The 23,924-nt window shown below is 45.7% G+C and overlaps 1 protein-coding gene and 1 pseudogene across 1 annotated transcript in view; one reads left to right on the top strand and one right to left on the bottom strand.

Annotated features, from left to right (window-relative positions):
* The window catches only part of GPR139 (G protein-coupled receptor 139), a 40,194-nt gene extending 16,504 nt beyond the window's left edge, over window positions 1-23,690 (top strand). The window contains exon 2 of the mRNA XM_032606589.1: window positions 22,756-23,690. Coding sequence (XP_032462480.1) covers window positions 22,756-23,690 — 935 coding nt within the window. The remainder of the gene's footprint in view (window positions 1-22,755) is intronic.
* LOC116739789 lies at window positions 13,905-14,395 on the bottom strand (annotated as a pseudogene).
* Window positions 23,691-23,924: the final 234 nt, after the last annotated feature.

Genomic DNA, 23,924 nt, shown 5'->3' with positions numbered 1-23,924 from the left:
TCCTTCAGTATCAGAACCATGGCCAAGGACTGGGGACCAGAAAGAGGAATGAACTTTGCCCAGGCTTTCAAGACATACTCAGTCCAGTAGGCAAAACAAGTAAATTGAAAATGATCAGGTCACTTTTTGGCCACTTTTTGCCTTTTAAAATGTCCATTTTGTATGGTTCAACCTATTACCCTATAAATGTAATAACTTGCTGTTCTGAAGAAAAACTCAGGCTGACGTGAAAGCCCCACATCCTCAGCCAAATAAGGCACACTTCCTCCTCCGCCACCCCCTGCGGCAGTATCCATGGCTGAAGCTTAGAGAGCACGACTGCTGAAGCCTTGATGGTAGAATCCTAATGGACATTAATCGAGTGCCTGCTACCTATTGGGCACTGTTTCAAGCACTTTCCATGAATTAACTAATTGAATCCTGATAAGCCCACAAAGTAAATTCTATTATTACCCCCATTTTACAGGTAAGGAAACTGAGGCACATGGTAAGTTGTTAAGTGGCTCAAGGTCACGCGGTTAATGCTACGGCAAAGACACGTTTCTGACCCAGACACTGGGAGCCAGAGCCTGTGCACTCCTTGTTAGCTGCAGCAAGGGATGGAGATTTCCATAGCGCTTTCCATCAGTTTTGTGAGAGACTTAGGGAGATTTCAGGCACGAGCAGGGCTGCTTCGGAACCCAGGAGACAAAGTACAACCCAGAGTCGTCGCAAAGGAGGCCATCCTCCCCACCTGTGGGCACTTAGAATGCTGTGAATGGAATCTTCTTCCCATTCCATCTTCTGATCAGCCATTGCTGTTATGTTTGGGCTTTGATACTCTCGAGGTCTCACTTGCTGGTTCCAATAAAGTTTTGACTACTTGTCTTGAGTTCTCTAAGCATACTATTATATAATCAGCAAATAAGAATAATAACAATTATGCTTTCTTGAATAGTTTCACCTCTTTGTTTAGTTTCCTACCTTAGTGTTTTGGTTAAACTGTAGATTTGGACTCTTCATTAGTAGCATTAGTATGTAACATTAGTTAAGTTAGTTTTACGAATAGTATTTTATTAGACTGAGGAAAATGGATTGAGGTTTTGAGCAAATGCAGACAAATGGCTTCGGGAACAGAGGGGCAGGGGCCAGGGTAGAGCTAAGGAGTCCCTGCAGTAACTCACGTATAGTATGATGCCATGCAGACTTGGATGCTACACTAAACAAATATTTATCAAGTGCCTACTATCTGTCAGACGCTGTGCTAGTGACTAAGAATATGTCCCCAAATGAAGGAGACATAGACCTGTCCCCCACCCCAGTGTCAGAGGAAAGGGAAGAGACAGGGTGCATCTAAGAAGTACTTGGATAAAGAATTAGCTGGATGTGGCCTTATGGGTGGGCAACAAAAATTCCTACAAGTCTCAAAACCTGCTAGTGTAATTGATAATGACCAGGAAATTGACTGAGTTTTTATTAGAGTCCAAAATCGATTACGATTTACTAACCTGAAAAACAGATGAGAGCAATGACATGAGAATTTTTCATTTATGAGTTCTCTTGAGAATGTGGATTCATGAGAAGTTAGCAGGTCTTTTTGTTTTCTGCTCTCTCTTTCCCGATACCAATGAGGCTCCTCCAAAACATCTTGTGATAATTAACATTTGCCTAACGTTTCTCCAGTTTGCAAAGCCGCTTCCGTGCGGTGTCTCCTTTGGTCCCCACGACAACCCTGGGAGTTTGCAAAGCAATTTCACTGAGGTTATCACACTGGAGACTTGAATTCTCAAACCTCATTTCCCTGCGGTCCACATGCCAGCCAAGCCTGTCATTTTACAGTTCCGCAAACACAACATGGTTTCACATTGGCTTGATTTTGTACTTGTAGTCCCCTCTGCCAAGAAAGTAGCCCATCCCTTCCCTGTACAACCAAGGAGTGCCCTCTTCATTCTGGAAAACCCTGGGCAGGCAGGGAAAGGCCTTTTTCCCTGGGACACCCTGGAGTCAGGAGCACCCAAGGATGGGGCCCATTTCAGAGGCAGACCAGCAGGCCAATGAGCACAGGGCCTGTCCTGCAGCTGGTCTGGGTGTCATTAGAAGCAATGGTCCCAAGGCCTTCTGACTTCTTAAAGAGTGTAGCAGTTAACAAGTTGGACAGATCCGAGTTCAAATCCTGGCTTTGTGACTTACTAGCTGTGGAAACTTGGGCAAGTCTCTAAACCCAGTCCTGAGCTCCCTCCTTTATAGAAAGAATCTGATAATACCCACCTTTAAAGTGAGGGGAGCAGCAGTGACTTTTTTTTTTTTTTTTTTTTTTTTTTGCGGTACGTGGGCCTCTCACTGTTGTGGCCTCTCCCGTTGCGGAGCACAGGCTCCGGACGCACAGGCTCAGCGGCCATGGCTCACAGGCTCAGCTGCTCCGCGGCATGTGGGATCCTCCCGGACCGGGGCACGAACCCGCATCCCCCGCATCGGCAGGCGGACTCCCAACCACTGCGCCACCAGGGAAGCCCAGCAGTGACTATTAAGTGTAAAACGCTTATCACAGGTTTTAGCATATAATAGATTGCTAAGTGGAAGCTATTCTTTTTATTATTAAGACCACTTCTGTCTGCGTCTTTGTTCCTGTCCTACCCCCAGGTTCTTCAGAACCTTTTTTTTTTTTAGATTCCATATATATGTGTTAGCATATGGTATTTGTTTTTCTCTTTCTGACTTACTTCACTCTGTATGACAGACTCTAGGTCCATCCACCTCACTACAAAAAACTCAATTTCATTTCTTTTTATGGCTGAGTAATATTCCATTGTATATATGTGCCACGTCTTCTTTATCCATTCATCTGTCAATGGACACTTAGGTTGCTTCCATGTCCTGGCTATTGTAAATAAAGCAATTATCCTCCAATAAAGATGTTAAAAAAAAAAAAACACTTCCAGGAATTCCCTGGCGGTCCAGTGGTTAAGACTCTACACTTTCACTGCTGAGGGCCCAGCTTCAATCCCTGGTTGGGGAACTAAGATCCCACAAGCCGTGCAATGCAGACAAAAAAAACAAAACAAAACAAAAAAACAGCCTGGAGAGCTGGGTTGAATTTTTTAAAATAGTAATATTACTAAAAAAAAAAAAAAACACTTCCCTCATGGCAGAAAAAGATATAGAATCACTCATCATCATCACCATTACTACCACTACTGCTACTATTATTAACATTTTCTCTTATTTCCAAAGGGAGAAAAAAAACCCACTTGCTTTTCTACTGACACTTTCCCTGTCCTCTCTTGGAAATGATGTTTCTGCTCAGAAAAAAAAAGGAGGCAGATTGTTTTGTCATAAGCAGGGCTACAGCAAAGCATGGGGGGGCATCAATCCAGGGGGCTGGAGAAGCTGACTCCTGAAGGGTCAAGCACAAGGGTCAACCAGATAAAGTGGATGAAGAGTGTTCTAGGAAGACACAACTGCATAAGCAAAGACCCAGAGCTGGAGACAGTGAGGCTTGTTTGGGGAGCTGCACGTGCTTTGGTTCCTCTCCGCTGGGACAGAGGGAAGGCAGGAGTGGTGAGTGAAATGGGATGGAGAAGGGAGCCGAGGCCACAATTCCAGGGGTGTCAACTCTGCAGCCCTAACTTTTGTAAGCACTTTCTATGCATTGACTTATTTAGTCCTCACAATAGGCTTCATTTCACAGCTGAGCACATGGAAGCACAGAGATGTTAGGTAACTTTCCCCAGGGTCACACAGCCAGTAGGAGTCACACCTGGATCCAGTGCCCATGCTCATCACCACAGCACCAGGAAGGGCACTGCTTCTTTTCTTCTGTGACATTCAGGTGTGTGTCCCCCAAGCTAGAAAAGAAAGAGACCCCCTCAAAATCACAAGGAAGCAAGCCGACTTTCACCTGCTGAACCCAGCTTGGGCAGAATGGAAGCTACACTCTCTCTCTGCCACCTCCCAGCGTGCAGAGGTGGGTCTTTAGAAGTTCCCAAACATTTCCATATAATTACACCTCCTTGACCTACAGGTCATTCGGCCGTGTGGCACAAAAATCAATTTCTCCAACCAGAGAAAATTGCTTCCTGAGGCCCCCAGGTAATTAGACATTGTCTTCTGGGCGTGGCCTGTTCCCTGTCCGTCCATGTCCTCTGGCACAGGTGCTGCCGTTTCAACCCCGCATCTGCTGGGAGAATGCAGGTCCCGTCGTGGAACACAACCACCACCAGGACACTGGCCTTGGAGAAAGTGCAGTCAGGTGGTGTACATCAGAGAATTTTCCAATGTTCTCGGACATCCAGATCCCATGGAACTTTCCGCTGCCGGCCTAAGAGGGGAAGGGGACACGTTTTGCAGGAAGATGGTACCTCTCAGCATTTCTGCTGTTCCTGTCAAATGTTATATAGGAGGAAGCTACAATACCGACCCATGCTTGAAAGTTTCAATGAGTTATAAAAAGGACCCTCTGTTTTCCACCACCCCCCTCAACTACCTTCAAGGACGTCTAAATAACAAGCATCTTACTTAGTAAAACCCTTTAACGCTTAAAGCCCTTCAATGACGCTCCATCACCTCTGGACAAATTCAACTCAAACCCAGTTTGAATCATGAGAATCAAGTGCTGTTACTTCTCTACCTCTTCTCCCGCCAGGCCTCCCTCCAACTCCCTCCCCGGCTCTGGGCAGGGGCAGGCAGATGGCAGAAATGAGTGCGGCCCATGGGGACTTGAGCTGCAGGGTAGCCCCAAGTGGAAATGTGGGTCCAGTGTGGCCTCTCCTTCTGATTTTCAAAAGAAGTTCAAACCCTCAATTGGACATGAAATACTCCAATTTGTAAACATGGCAACTGATTCCAAAATCTTAAAGACACATCTGCAGCCTGGAATCAGCGCCTCAAGCCCCCAGTCTGTGGCCTCCATTCCATGCTGAGCTTAGGAGCTGAGCTGCTGCAAAGACCATCCTCTTTCTCTCGCCTCTTGGCCTTCGCACATTCTGTTCCCTCTTGTTGACACACTTTGCTCCCCAGTCATTCGACTGGCTCCCATTCCTCCATGTCACTGCACACGTGCCACTTCCTCCAAGAAGTCTTCCGTGATCCTCTAGGCTAGACTCGTTACCCCTTCCTAAGTGCTCCCATAGCATGATGCCTCCTGCTGTCATGGAGCTTCTCTCTGGTGATCTATCTGGCTTCTGTCAGGATAGGAGCCACAGAAAGGAAGAAACCATTTCCTCGGGTTTACTACGACGTCCACGGCTGTAGCAAGGTGGCTGAATCCAGCAGGGAGTCAATATCTATAATGGAAGGGTCTGGAAGTCGGCCTGAGTAGTCTTGGTGAATATGCAAAATTCTCCTCAGCCCTGAGTCTCTTGGGTTGGGTTGGTGAGCGACAAAATTAACACTTACTGAGCACTCACCATGTGCCAAATACCCTTCTAAGCCCTTGATTTAATTTCCACAAGAACCCGAAGAGACAGGTATCATTATCCCCATTTTACAGATGAGGAACTTTAAGGCACAGAGTTATTTAAGTAACTTAGCCAGGGTCACAAAGCTAGGAAATGCCAAACTTGGGAGTCAAGCCCACGAAGTCTGGTTTCAGAATCGGTGCTCCCCACTTTCCAACAAGGGAAAGAGTCAGTGCTCTAAGAAAGAAACTATCACACCCAATACAGAAATGAATAATACTTTTGAGTACATACTAAATGCCAGGCATACTAATAATGTTTTTATATATGAAGTTACTCAGTCTTCTCAATAAGCCCTTTGAGGAAATGGTATTTTCCCCCTTGCACAGGTGAGGAAACTGAGTTAAATCATGCCTGGACAAGTAAATGGGGAATCTGAGCCCAGATCCATCAGCCATCGTAAGAGGAAACAGGAAAATGTTCCCGCGAGGCTACCTAGAGAGACTGGGTTTAGAGAGAAGACAGAGGGAAGGGATAAGATCAAGTCGTCGTGGATAGAATGGAGTACCACAGAAGTGACAGCCAGCAGTTGAACACTCCACAGAGAGTGCCTTGGGTAACCCATTCATCCACCCATCCATCCATCCGTCACACTTTTATTCCTCTATCACTGACAGAGTGCATACTCTTTGACTGCCCTGTGATAGGCCCTCAAGGTTCAGAGAAAAAAGATACAGTCTCTGCCTTCCAGAGAACGGGTGATAAAGATTTTGAAGGAGATCAGTACCAAAATGTTCTAAATACTCTACCCAGTGAGGTGCTTACCTCAGTGCACTGAGATCAGGAAAGGCTTTAAAACTAAAAAGTCTGCCAGGCAAAGTGCTGTAGGCAGGGAAGGCCTTCCAGGCAGAAGAAATAGCCCATACAATGCCACAAAGCCGAGAAAGAGCACTGCACATTTAGGCAACAGCTCGTAAAGTGAAGAGGATTTGCGTGGGATGCAGAAGGGCGCTGATGGTGTGGGAGGTATCTGGTCGGCTGTGCAAAGACACTGGATTTTGCTACAGAGCAGAGGTCTCAAACCCATGGGCCACCCTCTGTGTGTGTGTGTGTGTGTGTGTGTGTGTGTGTGTTGCTTGCAAGCCTCTCTTGAAACATTGGATGACCTGGCCACAGTTGGCTGTCATTCCCTCCTGGGAAACCACCAAGTGGAACTGAACAGTGGCTGCCCTCTTGAAAGGGGCTATAAGCTGGGCAGCTTGCTAAAGGCCCCCGCAGGCTCACCTCACACATTGATGTCACCTAACTGGTCCCTTGTGCCATTTGAGTTTATAAGCCCTGGCACAGAGCCATTGAAGGTAGCAGGGAGTTTGAATGACTCCTCATGCTGCCTTGGGATGACTTATTCAGTAAGATCTCAGCACCCTGAGTGCAGGGTCTTGTACTCCTTGAGAGTCTGATCCAGGCTTGGCTACATAGTTGAGCGCCACTAAATTTATGTCGAGCTGAAATTGGATTCACGTGGAAGATTCTGGCACAAAACCTCTTCTGGAGAAGCTGATAGTCTCTAAAAGATCTCACACAGTGAGCACTAAATTGATTTCCAATTAATTTCCAGTTACCCTTGATCACACCACCTGACTCATTTCCTGCAGTAAACACTTAGCAGTCTTCCAGTCTATTCAAAACTATGACAAAGCCCTTCTGCATGTCTAAAATGCCACGTTAATCTACGCTCATAGTCATTCATTCATTCAACAGATATTTAGAGCACCTACCATATGCCCAGAACTGTGTGAGAAGTTGGCAATATATCAATAATAGTAAGAAAAGCAAACACACTTCCTGCTCGTCTGGATTTCTAACCTAATAGCTATGATGGTAAAATTACATAGCCTGTATGGTACCAGGCACTGTGCTCGGTACTTTCCGTATATTAATTCATTTAATGCTCACAAAAGCCTATGATAAGTGCCGTATCATCCTTTCCATAGATGAGCAAACTGAGGCATAGAGAGGTTAAGTAGATTGTCCAAGGTCACACAGCTAGAGTGGCACAGGCAGGTTTGAACCCTAGCAGCATGGCTCCGGAATCTGTACTCTTTGCCTCTTACCATTCTGGGATGACACTGGGAGTCCCTGAAGTGCCTCCCAAATCATCAAAGTGATGGTTGTGATAGTTGTGGTCAGCACTGGTGGTGTCTATAGCAATGGAACCCTGGGTAAGTAGATTAACCATAACAACATGTTCTGGGACCTTTGTATATAATGGTGAGTGGTTTCTTTTTCTTTCCTGACGTCACATGGTATTGCTTTTCCTTCTTTTAAGTTGCAGACACTTGATGCAGACCTAATACTAGAAAGCAGCTGGAGGTGCGAAGTGACAGCTGATTGCTGCAGTTTATATGTGGCCTTGGCTGCAGGGCAGCCAGCTGTCCCTCGGAAGTGGCCCCTGGGAAGACAAGCCTTCGGGCTAGAAAGACAGCTTGGGTCATTAGCTGAAGAATTATTTGTTTAGTTTATCTGTTATGTTCCTAGTTCTTGACTGTGTTGCCCACCGTCCTGCTTCCTTTGCCCATGTGGCTCCTGGATCCCACCAGCCCCTCCTTCACGCTTCCGTGCAACTTTCCCAGGCCCCGGGGTCAGAACTCATTGCCATTTTCTCCCATGGGCCTGAGAAAATGCCTGGGCCACCTGGGTCACGCTCGCTGCTTGGTCGTGCAACCTCTTTCCCTTTCTACCTCGCTTGCTAGTGGGGAGAGACTTGCCTCTCCACACCAGCAACCTCAGTGCTGTGAATGGCAAATAGTATGTGCCCAGCACGTGCTTTTTGAATGAAAAAAGGTCCAGAGAAATGTGTGACTCGCCAAAAGCCTCAGAGTTAGCAGAGCAGACCTCAACTCTGTCAAAATAGATCGTAAGCCCCATGTGGACTCACGCCACCTGTGCGTTTGCACATTGCTGCATCCACAGTGCCTGGCCCAGTGCCTGGTGCATGGTGGGCAGCTCAGTAAATGTTTGTGGAATGAGCAAATGAGTGCCAACCTCCTTTAATTCTTCTGTTGTCCTTGCCTGCGTGGAAGAAGACAGGCAACAGGAATGAAGGCTCTGTGTTGGCTGCGTTTTGCATGCACAACTAAGCTATTTGCCCACAGCTAAAAATACCTACCCCCGACAGCCAGTGGGAGACGGATGGTGCTTAGAGCAAGACATTTAATCAAACAGCAACAGCCCGAGCAGAGCCACAAAAGCCTCTGACACCCCAGTGAACTCCAGATGAAGAGCCCAGAAGCCTCTGACTTCCTGTTGGTCCCCTGACACCCAGTGACCATCACTCTGGGTCCACAAAACAGCAAAACAAGTGAGCATTCTGTGCACATGGCAGCCACCAGCTGCAGGTCTGGGGACGGCCATGTGGGCGGAAACCGTGCACCTGGGGTGAATCCCAGGGAGAATTAGCCCACGCGAGCACCATTCCATATCGGGAGGTGCCATGGAGAGGGTCTCGGTGGTAAGCCCTGGACTTGGAGGAAGCGATTAGACCCTCAGAGGCAGAGATGAACCCCCTGTCTCTTTACCCTCGCTTATTCCCAGGGACTGGGAGTGGCCGGTGTTCTTGAAGGACCTACAACGCCTCTGAAGGGAATTCTTCCCTCAGCTACCTCCTGCCACCATACATGCCGGCTGATACACACTGTTAAAAAAGAAAAAGAAACAAAGAAAATACTGACCCATTTCTACTTAATGGTCAGTTCCCTCAAGCGAATGATGGAAGCATGTGGATGAGCAGGTGCATTGAATGGGCTTTAGAGTCTAATACATTGTTTTTGAATCCTGGGTCCAGCATACATTTGATGTCCGATCTGGGCCAGTCTCTTAACCCACTGAGCCTCAGTGTTCTCACCTCTATAATGGGGATATTAATAGCATCTATCCCTTTATGTCATATGAGGATTAAATTTGATGCCAGTAAAACCTATAGCAAGTGAATCACACATAGCAAGTGCCCAATAAAGGGAATTGTTGTTAATAAACGTACCAGTTATTACTGCATGTGCTCAGCCCTTGTATTACAGGTCTGCGTGAATGGAAGAACTGGAAGAGGCATTTGACACTTTTGCATCCAACCTCAGTCAACTTCTTCACCCTCTGAGCCTCAGTCTTTCTCATCTACAAGAGGGGATGAAAATAGTACCTACTTTATTAGCAAGGATTACATACTGGATATTTAATGTTAGATATTATAATATTAGATAATGTCTGATATTGTAGACATGAAATATGCTTCATGGATATGAAGCAGTGAGTTCAGGGCCTGACAAACAGCAAACAGTTAGCTGCCCTGAGGACCTTCCTCTTTCCTGCCTTCGCACGTGCTATTCACCCTCCCTGGGAGCCTCTCCTTGTCTTGTGTGCCTGTTTAACCCCCGCCCACCTTTACCAAACGGGAGCTATGATACTAATTTTTAAATTATTTCTTTATTATTAACCGGCTCACTTTGCAGATATGGAAACTGAGGCTCTGAGAAGGGAAGGGGCTTGTCCAGGAGCACACAAGCGTCTATGTGAGAACTCAGTCTAACCCGAGGGGCCTCCTAACAAAAATGGAAAAGCTAAAGATGCTTTCTTTTTTCTTCCACGGTTTTATTGAGATATGATTGACTTACATCACTGTGTAAGCTTAACATATACGGCATGATGATCTGACTTACGTATATTGTGAAATGGTCACCGCAATAGGTTTAGCTGGCGTCCGTCATCTCACAGAGATACAAGAAAAAGCAGAAAAGGAAACAAAAATGTTTTCCTTGTGATGAGAACCCTTAGGGTTTACTCTCTTAACAACGTGCATCTGTAACATACAGCAGCATGAAGGACACTTTCACTGACCGAGTGTGAGAAACAAGTTAGAGGTCTTTTCTCCAGCCAGTTCTCCCACCCTCAAGAACTACACCAGGAGAAGCCCCACCTAGATTTGCGGGCGCTGCTTCGCCTGCACCAGGTCTTCGCCTGGTTCAGTTTGTCACCTTCACAAGACTGGTCATCACACTCGCAGACAGTAACTGTGACCACTTATACTGCACACTCTCCCTGGGCCAGGCGCCGTGCTAAGAGCTTTGTGTGTGTGTGAGATTCCCTCTAACCCTCACAACAGCCCTCTGAACTGGACAGCATTGTTACTCCCATTTTATTGATGGTTCCTTGTGTTTACTTGCCCAAGAGTGCCAGCAAGAAATGTGCACATCTGGGGTGCTAACCCAGCTCCTCCAGACATCAAAATTCATGCCTCTCTAAGGAGCCTGTCCTTTCTGATAACTCTTCTGTTTTTGTTTGCTGGAGAGCCACCTCAAGCCCTGCCTCCATCTGTCTCTGTGACATACCCCCAGAGCTGAAAAAACACAGTCGCATCCCTCACTTAGTACAAAAGTTGACCCAGAATGGCACCATCAAGTGCTTTCAGAATGCTTCTTTGACTTACCAGCTGTGCCGTCTTGGACAGGTGGCTAAACCTTTCTGAATATTAGATTTTCCTCATTTGTAAAATGGAGATGAGAGCCTACATTCTGCTTGCACTGTCATCTCCTTAAATATTTCTTTAAGTCAGTTCACTTTTTGGATAAATTTATTTTATAAACAGGCTTTTATCACTACCCTAAATGGAAAAATAACATTCCTCTAATACCACTTAAACTAAATGTATAACTTTGAAAGTAAAAATGTTCATCAGCAAATCTCATAAAATCATCTCATCTATACAGAGCCACCCAGCACACAGTAGGTGCTCAGTGTATGGTAGTCATAAGAAAATGAAGCTTGGCATTGAGAAGTATGGTTTGGAAACTTTTGAGTCTGTTGGCCAACTTGAATGTGGTTTCCCAGTTGAGAATCTAGTTGTTGTCATGCTTACCCAAAGAAGCTGTGCCTAGTCAAAAAGCCAGAAGCAATTTTACGGTCAAGAGAAGGCCAACTGATTGGCCTGTAGCCTGGAGGATGACTCACTTCTCCCCATGGCCCTGAGTCAGACTGCCCTGGGGTGGCAGCCATCTTAGCTCTTACTGACTACTCAACCACAAGGGCAGGCTTGCTAGGTCTCAACTAGTCCTGGTCTATACTGGAAAACACTACTTTATTAAGTTCTGGGAAAAAGGAAAACTGCACCATGTATCCAGGTCCCAAGACTTCCTTGTGGCAAATCCACAACATTTCTTCCACCAAGGCAGGCATCGCCAATTCATTGCAGCACTGCTAAACCCAGGTGTGGTTTTGGAATAAGTTTCAACATGGCGCCCAGCAGCCTCTACCAGTCAATTGAAGAGTAAACATTTTTTGTCATCCCTGCCTCAGGCTATGCTATCACCCCGGGCAGGAGATCCTAGAAAGGGAGATTCAAAGGAGGAAACACAGATCCTAGCTTTGAAAAGGTTCCACTCAAGTGCTAAATGTGGTGACAAGTAGGGTCTCCACAAAAAAATAACAGTGAAGGGCATGATAGTAAAGCTACAAAGAAAATTAAAGACCTGTCAAATAAGAACTAAAATTTTAAAAGAACAGAAGCTGTTTCAGAGAATGCAGGAAACAACTGAGTTATCATATAGTAATGGCTCTTAAGGGTATAGTTCCATAGATAAAGACCGATGTTTTTCTCCACCAAGCATAGAAAAATAAAGGGGTGGGGGTTGTTGGTGGGACACAGCTGCAGCTAGAGGAATTGGGAATGAAGAATTTCCAGGGCTTCCCTGGTGGCGCAGTGGTTGAGAGTCCGCCTGCCGATGCAGGGGACACGGGTTCGTGCCCCGGTGCGGGAGGATCCCACATGCCGCGGAGTGGCTGGCCCCGTGAGCTATGGCCGCTGAGCCTGCGCGTCCGGAGCCTGTGCTCCGCAACGGGAGAGGGCACAACAGTGATAGGCCCACGTACCACACACACACACACACACACACACAAAAAAGAATTTCCAGATAAGGTGACAGGACTATAGTGCCTGGAATGATCCATGGAGGTAAACGAGAATCTTCCACGGATTCCTTGAGAGCTCAGACTCTCTCCTATTCAGCTCTGCTTCCAGCAAAGAGTCTGGCCTCTAGCTCAATAATTGTCTGCTGAACTGAACTGGCCAGGTGTGAAAAGTAACAAAACTAACATTTACAGAGTGCTCACCATGTGCTAGGGGCTGTACTAAGCATTTTACACGTTATTTCCTCTATTTTTCTAACAACCTATGAGGGTGATATTTATATTGATGCCGATTTCACAGATGTAGGAATTGAGGTTCAGGGAGATTAATCACTACACTTCACAACCTCTTCCAGCTATGATAGGTTCCTTTTTTTCTATTTTTCTTTTTAAGCGAGAATTTTAAAAATTATTTATTTATTTTTTGGCTGTGTTGGGTCTTCGTTGCTGCGCGGGGGCTTTCTCTAGTTGCGGCGAGTGGGGGCTACTCTTCGTTGTGGTGCACAGGCTCCTCATTGCGGTGGCTTCTCTTGTGGAGCACAGGCTCTAGGCGTGTGGGCTTAGTAGTCGTGGCTCGCGGGCTCTAGAGCGCAGGCTCAGTAGTTGTGGCGCACGGGCCTAGTTGCTCCGCAGCATGTGGGATCTTCCCGGGCCGGGGCTCGAACCTGAGTCCCCTGCATTGGCAGGAGGATTCTTAACCACTGTGCCACCAGGGAAGTCCTATGATAGGTTCTTATGTACTTGGATATGTGGGGTGAAGTTCAGCCTGCAAAGAGGAAAAAGAACAAATGGCCCTTCAGAGCCCTTGCAGGAACCTGGAAGCTATCCCTCAGGGATTGCCTTCCCATGAGCTGGGGCCCCACTGCCTGACCTCCACCCCCCTAGTCGACAGTCAGTTTCCTGCCCCCAATAGCCAACTTCAGGAAGTACGTTCCACATTCCCTGGCTTCTGCCCTGGAGCAAGTGGAACAATGGGAAACAAGGTTGGCCACTGGCCAGCGGGCAGTGCCTGGGGTTGGGACCACATGGACGGGGGACCACATGGACGGACAGCTGCCCTTGGGAAACCCTTCCCTGCTCCTCTCCTAGAAGCCCTCAGGGCACAACCGCCTGAAGACCTCCTGGCACCATCCACAGAGGTCAAAAAGACTGAACCAAGTCTCATCAGCATCATCTCCCCCCATCCCCCACTGGAGACAAGAGATTTTAATAATGCTGATGGGGTAGGAAAGGCCCGGGGGGCATCGGGGGCTGAGTCAGTCAGCAAAATGCATAAGACTTGGGCATGTGGGTGTAGGTTAGGGCATATTCATCATCCTTGGGTTCCATGGCTCCTTCTTTGGGGAAGGGAGAGAGCATCTAGAGGGGAACCAGTCAAAGAGCAGTGAGGGAGCTGTTAGGGACTGAACAGCTGAGAGCTCCTAACCTGAGAGGACGCAGCACAGAGGCACCAACGTCTGTGTGGGGAAATGGGGAGGGGCAAGGGTTGGCTTCTTGGGAAGGGAGCCAACCTTGGCCTGGGTGAGCTCTCGAGAATACCCTCCAAGGGGTGCTAGAATTGTCCTTCAGGCTCAGCTAGGGGCAGACAAGGCACCAAGGCACCAGTTGTCCACGGTCGGGCAGGGGCAGCCTCCAAGCTGGGTGCCGTCCTGCTGCCAGGTCAAGCCCTCCAGGTAGCGCACAACGTGGATCTGCTCGGCCAGCACCTGGCCCTGCCCTTGAGGCGCCGCAGGTGTCAGGCTGAGCTTTCAGGTCCTTCCTGGTGCCCAGCAGGAGGATGTACACCTCAGGGCAGTGGTGACACACTGCTGGATGCCACTTGTGCCGCACGTTCTCTGGCAGTGGACACATAGATGACAAAGACGTTGGGCTGAGGGTGGGAGAGTATGCGAGATGGTCGTGCTCCTGGCCCCGCGTCCCACAGGTTCGGGCTCACCATGCGCCAGTCAGGTGCACTTCGGGCACTGTAATCGTCGAACGCCGCAGGGGTGGACTCCTCGGGGAAGGCATCAGCTGTGTAGCAGAGGAGCCCCATCACCTACCACCACTCGCTTGATGCTGTGCATGGTGGGTGCAGCTGCCGCGTCGAGGCCACGCCTCCCGCCCCTTCTGGCCCCTCTGGACGCAGCGACCTGGTGCCCTGCCCACCACGGGGGAGCTGGGGCAGCAGCAGCGGCTTGGTTCAGGGTTCCAGAGCCAACACCAGCATCTTATTTCCCCTTTCCCCTTTATCTCCCCTTGCTCCAAGATCCCTCCGAGACCTGTAGTGGAGCAGGTAACAGTAAGGGAGATGACAGCCCTCAAGAGCAATGCCCCATCACCCAGTTCAGTCCCCACTCCCCAGCTGATCTAAACAAGGGCAGTGCTGACTTCTTGCCTGCGAGGCTTAGAAATTGCTTTTCCTAAAAACCTGTCCTTGAGGCACCTTCCAGCAACCATATAAATAGCACCACTGGAATGGCTCACAGTGTCAGGGGTCATCATGTGTCTGTAGGACATGAGGGCTGACTCTTCTAGTACAAAAGATAGGCACCTTGAAGGAGGGAGGGATGCATTTAAGTCACAGGGGATGGTGGCTGAAAGGGGTGAATTACCCTCTTTTTGGAAATTCACGAAAATATAATTTAGGATGCAGATAAAGAGGATTTGCAGAAGGTAACGGCAGGAATTTAATCAGCCCAGATACACAACTCTTTGTTCTTTTCAGAAGACCTGCGTGGACCAAACAGCTGTGGTGTCAGTGGCCTGCTCTCGTTCACATAACTACCACTGTAGTCAGAAAGTGCTTCTTGGTGTCTAAACTAAATCTTTTTGTAGCTTCACCTTGAGCTCTTTCCCTTCTTACAAATTCTATTAGCTGCCTTTAAGAAGAAAGGAGGGAGAGAGGGAGGGAGGGAGAGAGGGGGGAGAGAGGGAGGAAGGGAAAAAAATGTGTGTTACCCTTTAAGCCAGCATTTCTACTTTTGAGAATTTATTCTACAGAAATATGCAAAGATGTTTAATGAAGCTCTGTGGTGGCCAAAATAATAAAATAAAACAAAATAAGTAATGTCCAGCCATAAGTGAACATTTCATGAATATAATTGACATAGGAAAAAATCCACGATTTATTTCTAATTGATTAAAAAACCAACTTGGGGCTTCCCACATGCCGCGGAGCAACTAAGCCCGTGTGCCATAACTACTGAGCCTGCGCTCTAGAGCCCACGAGCCACAACTACGGAAGCCCGCACGCCTAGAGCCCGTGCTCTGCAACAAGAGGAGCCACCGCAACGAGAAGCCTGCACACCGCAACGAAGACCCAATGAAGCCAAAAATAAATAAATTAATTAAAGTTTTTAAAAAAGAGAGAGAAAAAAGATAATAAAAAACCAACTTGCACAACAGTATTAGTGTATGATCTCATTTTGTGGTGATAATCATATTACCAATTATATTTATAGTTATAGGCATATAAATACCCTAGAGATACAAACACCAAATGGTTAATAAACCTCTGTTCTGGTTGCAGCATTGCAAACCACCCTAAAACTTAGAGGCTTAATACAGCCATTTAGGATTATTTGTCCTGGTTCTTAGGCTGACTGGGCTCAGCCAGATGGCTCTTTCTCACGGTCTCTCACAGTAGCAGCCGCAGGGCACTGGGACTGCAGTTATTTGGGGGTTCCGTGGAGCTGGACATCCAAGAGCGCTCACTCACATGACAGACACATGACACAGACACATGACAGACAGTTGATGTTGGTTGTCGGCTACGAGCTCACCTGGGGCTTTCAACCAGAGTCCCTACACACGACATCTCCATGTGGCTTGGCCTTCTCACAGCTGGGCTCCAAGATGGAGCGTCCCAAAGCAGGTATTCAAAAGGCCCACGTACAACCTGGTCATGCAGTGTCACTCCCACAATAGTCTATTGGTTGAAAGTGAATCACAGGGACTTCCCTGGTGATGCAGTGGTTAAGAACCTGCCTGCTAATGTAGGGGACACGGGTTTGAGCCCTGGTCCAGCCTTGGATGGGGGAAGATCCCACATGCCGCAGAGCAACTAAGCCCGTGTACCACAACTACCAAGCCCGCATACCACAGCTACTGAAGCCCGCATGCCTAGAGCCCATGCTCTGCAACAAGAGAAGCCACCAGAGAAGTCACCACAACGAGAAGCCCGCACACCGCAACGAAGAGTAGCCCCCACTTGCTGTAACTAGAGAAAGCCCATGCGCAGCAACAGAGACCCAACGCAGCCAAAAGTAAATAAATAAAGTTATTTTTTAAAAAAAAGTGAATCACAGGACAAGCTCCAATTCAAGGGGAGGAGACTACACAAAGGCATGAACACCAGGAGGTATGGTTCACTGGGGACCGTCTAAGAGACTAGATACCATAATATCTCTAGAAAATGCGATTCAGACAGACTTTCACTTTCCAGTGTCTAATGTAATAGTTACATGTACAAACTCAGGAGACAAAAAGCCTGGCTTAACGTCTGGGCTCACCACTCGCTTGCTCTGTGACCACAAACAAGTTACTTATAACCTCTCTAAGGCTCGATGCTCTCAGATAATTGTTCCAACCTCATAGGGTGGTTGTAAAAATTAAATGAAATTAAATGTGTGTAAGATGCTTAGAAGTAAATGCTCAATAAAAGTGAGCTAATATTATTATTATACGCTGATACAATGTTTAATTTTTACAGGTATATTTTACTTTTGTAATTGAAAAAAATAATTTTCAAAGACCAAAAAAAAAAAAAAACACAAAAACCAAGAAATGTAGCAGAATTAAGAGATATAAACTCAGAACTCCCGGTCAGGGCTTTTCCAAGGAATCTCCAGGAACTTCTTAGTCCTCACAGACACAGAAAATACCTCTGGAAGACCTTTCCCTCTGCACCAGTCAACCGTCCAGTGGTGGGGTCTGACAGCCCAACCTGTGTTGATCTTTTAGCGCTCCCTAAATCCTCTCAAGTTTGAGCATGGTAAGCTGCAAAGTATAGGAAATGAATTCCCCCAAGAATATAACCAAGAAGCTTTGCAATCACAAAACATGGGCTTTATATTACCCACCTGTCCAAAGACACCATTGACAGAAAAGATTTGCTTTTTAGAAGCATTGACTTTTTTTTTTTTTTTTTTTTTGTGGTACGTGGACCTCTCACTGTTGCGGCCTCTCCCGCTGCGGAGCACAGGCTCCGGACGCGCAGGCTCAGCGGCCATGGCTCACGGGCCCAGCTGCTCCACGGCATGTGGGATCCTACCGGACCGGGGCACGAACCCATGTCCCCTGTATCGGCAGGCGGACTCTCAACCACTGCGCCACCAGGGAAGCCCAGAAGCATTGACATTTTGATCATGAAGTTCACGGGGGCTTGCTTGGATGGGATTGGTTGGTTTTCCACACAACAGATTCTTGGACCTGTTAGTTTGAGAAAAAAGCTGAGAAATGGAACTTCAGGTGGTGATGACTTGGGTTTCTTCGCTTATTCACCCCTTATAAATGCACACAGACCCTGTCAACACCACTCCTTTTCTTTGGGGAAAAAACTATCACAGTGGAAATGAAAGGATTTTTCAATGTGGGGAATTATAGCAAATGCCAACCTTGGGAGTTGAAAATTCTACCTTCTCATTTCTTTTTCAGAAAATCAATACACGGGCATTGTTCCATTCCCCTCTGGGTCTCTGTGGCTCACACATCTCTGTCATCCCAAGGATGTTCTAAGTGTTCTTGATATTGCCTTGGGAGCAAATCGACCTGCACGAAAGAAATGGAAAACTCAATGTCTGCGGGTTAGTTTCTTGAGAGACGCAATTACTAGAAACTTAAGGAAATGTCAAATATGAAGAGCTGGAAATTTAATTTGGAGTTGATGACTTGCCTGAATTAAAGCATTAATTAGATGGAGATGGAATATTTTTGAAGAGTTTGGATATGGAAAATTTTTAGCACCACATTACAAACAGGGTTCGATGAGGAAGTAAGAGATGGTGTTGAAAAGTGACTCTCCGCAGAATATATACAGTCAGCCCTCTGTATCCGTGGATGCAGAACCCACGGAGACAGAAAGCCATCTGTACTCTACAATTTTATTTAAGGGACTTGAGCATCTGCAGATTTTGGTATCACAGGAGGGTCTTGGAACCAAATACCCTGCAGATACTAAAGGATGACTGTTTAACATTTTTTTCTAGGGAGACCCCAGCATTTATTCATTCCTACCCCCCTTATAAGCTGGGGAGCAGAGCAGGGACATGAGAGAGTGTGTGGGCGTTGTTTAATGAATGGAAAAAAGAGGTTCTGAGAAATGATGGCACTTTTCTAAGTCAGGGACAACTGAGAGAACAGGAATCACTTTCCTCCGGCTGGAAACAAAGCGGAACTTGATATTCCATAAAGTCAGAGAGAGCTGGAGTCAACTTCAGGCTCTCCCACTTACTCAGTTTGTGGCTATGGAGAGATAACCTAAATATCCAAGCCTCAGTTTCCTCCCCTGTAAAATAGGGGTGCTAATAGGACTGATGAGAGTCCTTCTTTCAGTTCCATGAATACCAAGTTCTTTCCTACCTCAGAGCCTTTGCACTTGTCATTCCCCCTGCTTAGAGTTCTCGTCTCACGGATCTTTTTATGGCAGATCCCCTCTCCTCATCCTTAATTGAACTCAAATGTCCAATCTAAAAAACAACACTCCCCAACAATTTGTCTCATCCCTTGGTTTTATTCTGTATAGCACCACTATCTCAAATTCTGTTGTACATTTTTGTATTTATGTGTTGTCTCTCTCACCCGCTATACTATAAGTCCCATGATAAAAGGGAACTTGTCCATTTTGTTAATTCCTGCAACTCCAGCACCTCATAGAGCGCCTGACACATAGTAAATGCTCCGTTAATAATTGTTGAATGAGTGGCTTCTCAGTCAAGAACTAACATTCATTGAGATCTTACCACATGCCAGATACTGTTCTAACCACTTTATAAAAATTATCTCACTTAATCCTCAGAATAACCCTTTAAACCTATTTTATAAAAAAGGAAGCTAAGGCACAGCGGGATTGAATAAATTTGCCCAAAGCCAAAGAGTCAATAAATAATAGAGCCAGGACTGAACCCCAGGCAGCCTGGCCCCAAACTCCACATTCTAAATCACTGTGCTCTGATGCTCTTGGCTTGATGGGAAAGCATCAGACCTGGTTTTTTTTTTATATATATTTATTGGAGTATAATTGCTTTACAATGGTGTGTTAGTTTCTGCTATACAACAAAGTGAATCAGTTATACATATACATATGTTCCCATATCTCTTCCCTCTTGCGTCTCCCTTCCTCCCACCCTCCCTATACCGCCCCCCGCCCCGCAGGTGGTCACAAAGCACCGAGCTGATCTCCCTGTGCTATGCGGCTGGTTTTACAGCTTGAGTTCCATGAAACTCTGACTGTCAGGTCGGAGTAGCCTAAATTTTGACCCATAACCTCCTCCAAAGCCTTTGCCCTTCATTCTGTATCTATGCACCTGTGGCTCATGTATCACTGTGTGGATTCTTGTTTGTCTCTTTAATATTCAGCCCCTTGCATGCTGTTTCTACACTCTCTGAGTGGAGACTCTGAATGTCTACAATACTAATTTGTATCCGTCTTGGGCTCATGTACACAGAAGGAAGATGCTAGATGTTTTCTGAAAGGATGTCTAAATGAATAAGACATTTTCGAACACTTTTCAACAGGCTGTTTAATAAAAGAGAGCTATGAAGTGCAAAAATGTACACAAAGCAAGTAGAAATCCATATGAGTATTCCTTGCCTTAATAAACTCAACTCTTCATGCTTTCCCCACCTCAGGGCCTTTGCACATGCTGTTTCCTTTGCTTGAAACACTTTCTCCAACCACCTTTTTTGCCTATTTACCTCCTACTGGGTCTCCAAATTTCAGCTTGGACATCACTTCCTCAGTAAAAATTCTTCTGATCACTAATAGCACTTACTAGAGCTTCCAGTTACACATTTTCTTCTGTGATTCTTCGGTTGATGCTTTTCTTACATAGTAAACTCTAAGCTCCATGAAGTTAAGATGGACCATGTCTATTTTGTTCAATATCTCCTTCCAGGGCATAGCTCATAGTAATTATGGAAAAACACTGTTGAATGCATAAGTAAACTTTTGAAATTCCAGGATTAAGAATATAAAGAATTTTGCTTTAATGGACCTCTTTTCTTAGATATTGACTTAAAGTAAAATTTACTCATAATTTTTCTTTATTGTCCAGGGTGTAACATACTCACATGGTGCCCTCGCCCCCGCTTAGAAGTACTGATATTGCCGAGTGGTTTAAAGCATGGGTATTGAATGCTCTAAACCACTGGGATTGAATACTGGATAATTAATATAATTGGTACCTTAACTCTCCACCACTTCAAAATGTTATTTCAAAGTGCTTTGAGCAAGAACAAGGACAGCACAGTCTTAAACAAACAAACAAACAAAACAACCTGACAGTGCCGAGTAATAAGAGGTTATGGAGCAACTGGAACTCTCATACTCTACCGTTGGGAGTGCAGATTAGCAAAACCACTTTACAGAGCAATTCAGCAATATCTGGTAAAGATGAAGATGCACATATTCTAAAACATAATAAACACCCTTCCACATATGTATATACTACCTGAGAGAAACTCTGACACATAGCTACTTCTCATGGAGAGTCATATCAAGGTATTAACTATAGCAGTTTATAACAGCAAAATCCTGAAACCAATTTAAATGTGTGTGTATATATATATATATATATATATACACACATATATACATATACAAAGACACATAGATGTCTATATATAGTATATGTGTGTATATATATATATACACATATAGACAGCTAGATATATATGTCTACATAATATATGTATATATACATATATAGACATGTGTGTATATGTATAAATATGTCTACGTATATATGAATAAATAAATTGCAATAAGGTTATTAATGGAATTGCTCTATAGTTGTTAAGATGAGTGAAATAGATCTACATGTATCAAAAAAAAAGAGGTCTCAAAAGCAACTTGTTGTGTGAAAAAAAGCAGCATGTAGAGTGGCAGGTTCTGTATAAAAGAAGTTAAGAGTATGCAAACGTGGCCCTGAAGACCGCAGCACTGTGGCTGCCTCTGGTGGGAAAGGGGGAAGGGAAATGATGGGCTGGAACAATTTCAAAGGAGACTTCAACTGCATCTATAGTGTCATTTCTTTATTTAAAAAGAACTAAAGCATATGTGGCAAAGTGTTAAAATTTGCTTAACCTGAGTGATGAATACACCAGAGTGTGCATATTAAAGACATTTTCACATGTGAACTATTGTGAAATAATTATAAAGGCACATGCGAGAAAGAGAGCCCTGGATTCCAGCTCTGCCACTGCACTTCAGACAGGGGACATAAATTCTCTCAGACCCTTGTTTGCAAAGTAGGATTAATAATGTTCAAATTTCAGGTTTGGTTGTGACTTAATGAGAATAAATGTGTAGAATGACTTCCAGATGTTATCCATTGGGATATCATTTTAGAGTGAGTCCCTAATGACTTTCCAGATGTATCTTATTCAGAGAGACATTTGTTTTTTTTAAAACTGATCAGAATTATGTGGATGCATTCCAAAACAATTCTGACCCCCAGAAAAATAATCTATTGCTTCTATATTTGCAAAACCTGTATACACACATATTATACAGACATGCATAAGCACAGATTATTTATTAACTATGATTGCCCTGAGGGAGGGGTATTTGGGTGGTTGCAGAATACGAGTGGAAGGAAATTTTACTTTTCTATTAACTTTAATTATGTACCATGTGTACCTACTCTAAAAATAAATATAATTTATTTTTAAATTAATCTAAAGGTCATGATCTTCTCCATTCCTTCAATTCTGAACCCACTTAAAAAAGAAAGGTCTTAAAATCCAAGTTCTAAAGGTTCTTAAGAGGTTGTATAGTCCAATGTCCTACCTGAGCACGGGAAACAGGAAATGCCATCCCAACCCCATATTCTCCATGCAGTCAGACAAAAGAAAGAGCACAGGATTGGGGATTAGAGGATCTGGGTTTGGTCCCTGTCACCATGAATGACTAACTCTGTGGCTCTAAGTGAGTTCCTTAAGTTCTCTGAGACCCAGTCTCATTTCTGAAGTGAGGACAACGGCAGCACCACTGTCATGACTGTGTGAGGGAAAAATTAAGGACCATGTGAACAGGAAACTTTGTCAAAATCGTATCCAGATGTTTGTGTGAGGTGCAATTGCGGTGCAGAGGTTGTCCCTCAAGAGCATGGGTTCAGTCCCTTTGATTTCCGTGGGAGTGCCTGAGACACCATGCCTAGGGGCCCCTAGTAGGCAATAAAGTCATCTTGCTTCAGATGTAAGCCAGATTCTCTTGTCTCCACAGCAAATATCCTAACCGTGATCATCCTCTCTCAGCTGGTGGCCAGGAGACAGAAGTCCTCCTACAACTATCTCCTGGCACTTGCCGCTGCTGACATCTTGGTCCTCTTTTTCATTGTGTTCGTGGACTTCCTGTTGGAAGATTTCATCTTGAACATGCAGATGCCCCAGGTTCCCGACAAGATCATAGAAGTGCTGGAATTCTCATCCATCCACACCTCAATTTGGATTACTGTTCCATTAACCATTGACCGGTATATTGCGGTCTGCCACCCGCTCAAGTACCACATGGTCTCCTACCCAGCCCGCACCCGGAAAGTCATCGTAAGTGTTTATGTCACCTGCTTCCTGACCAGCATCCCCTACTACTGGTGGCCCAACATCTGGACTGAAGACTACATCAGCACCTCCGTGCACCATGTCCTTATCTGGATTCACTGCTTCACTGTGTACTTGGTGCCCTGTTCCATCTTCTTCATATTGAACTCCATCATTGTATACAAGCTCAGGCGGAAGAGCAATTTTCGCCTCCGTGGCTACTCCACAGGGAAAACCACTGCCATCCTGTTTACCATTACCTCCATCTTTGCCACACTCTGGGCCCCACGTATCATCATGATCCTCTACCACCTGTATGGGGCACCCCTCCAGAACCGCTGGCTGATGCACGTTATGTCCGACATCGCCAACATGCTGGCCCTTCTGAACACGGCCATCAACTTCTTCCTCTATTGCTTCATCAGCAAACGGTTCCGCAAAATGGCGGCCGCTACCCTCAAGGCCTTCTTCAAGTGCCAGAAGCAACCAATACAGTTCTACACCAACCATAACTTTTCCATAACAAGTAGCCCCTGGATCTCGCCGGCCAACTCACACTGTATCAAGATGCTGGTGTACCAGTACGACAAAAATGGAAAACCTATAAAGGTATCCCCATGACCTCATAGGTTTGGCACCTAGTGTCTCTGCGTAATCCACTTCCAGATGCGAATGTGGCCCATCCTATGGCTGAACAGCTCTCCTTAAGAGTGCTAACCTGACTTCCTGTCTCCATAGATTGAGCGACTCTCAGACTGGTAGATGAGGAAAGATGGAGGAGAAGAAAGAAAAGCATGAATCTTGTTTTCATTTATGCGTTCATTTCTACCAAGTCATGCTGACAGCAAAAGTTCC

The sequence above is a fragment of the Phocoena sinus genome, chromosome 15 (assembly GCF_008692025.1).
Source record: "Phocoena sinus isolate mPhoSin1 chromosome 15, mPhoSin1.pri, whole genome shotgun sequence".
In the NCBI taxonomy this organism is placed as follows: domain Eukaryota; kingdom Metazoa; phylum Chordata; class Mammalia; order Artiodactyla; family Phocoenidae; genus Phocoena; species Phocoena sinus.
Note: the sequence above shows the minus strand (reverse complement) of the source record. Positions and strands in the feature narration are given on the sequence as shown.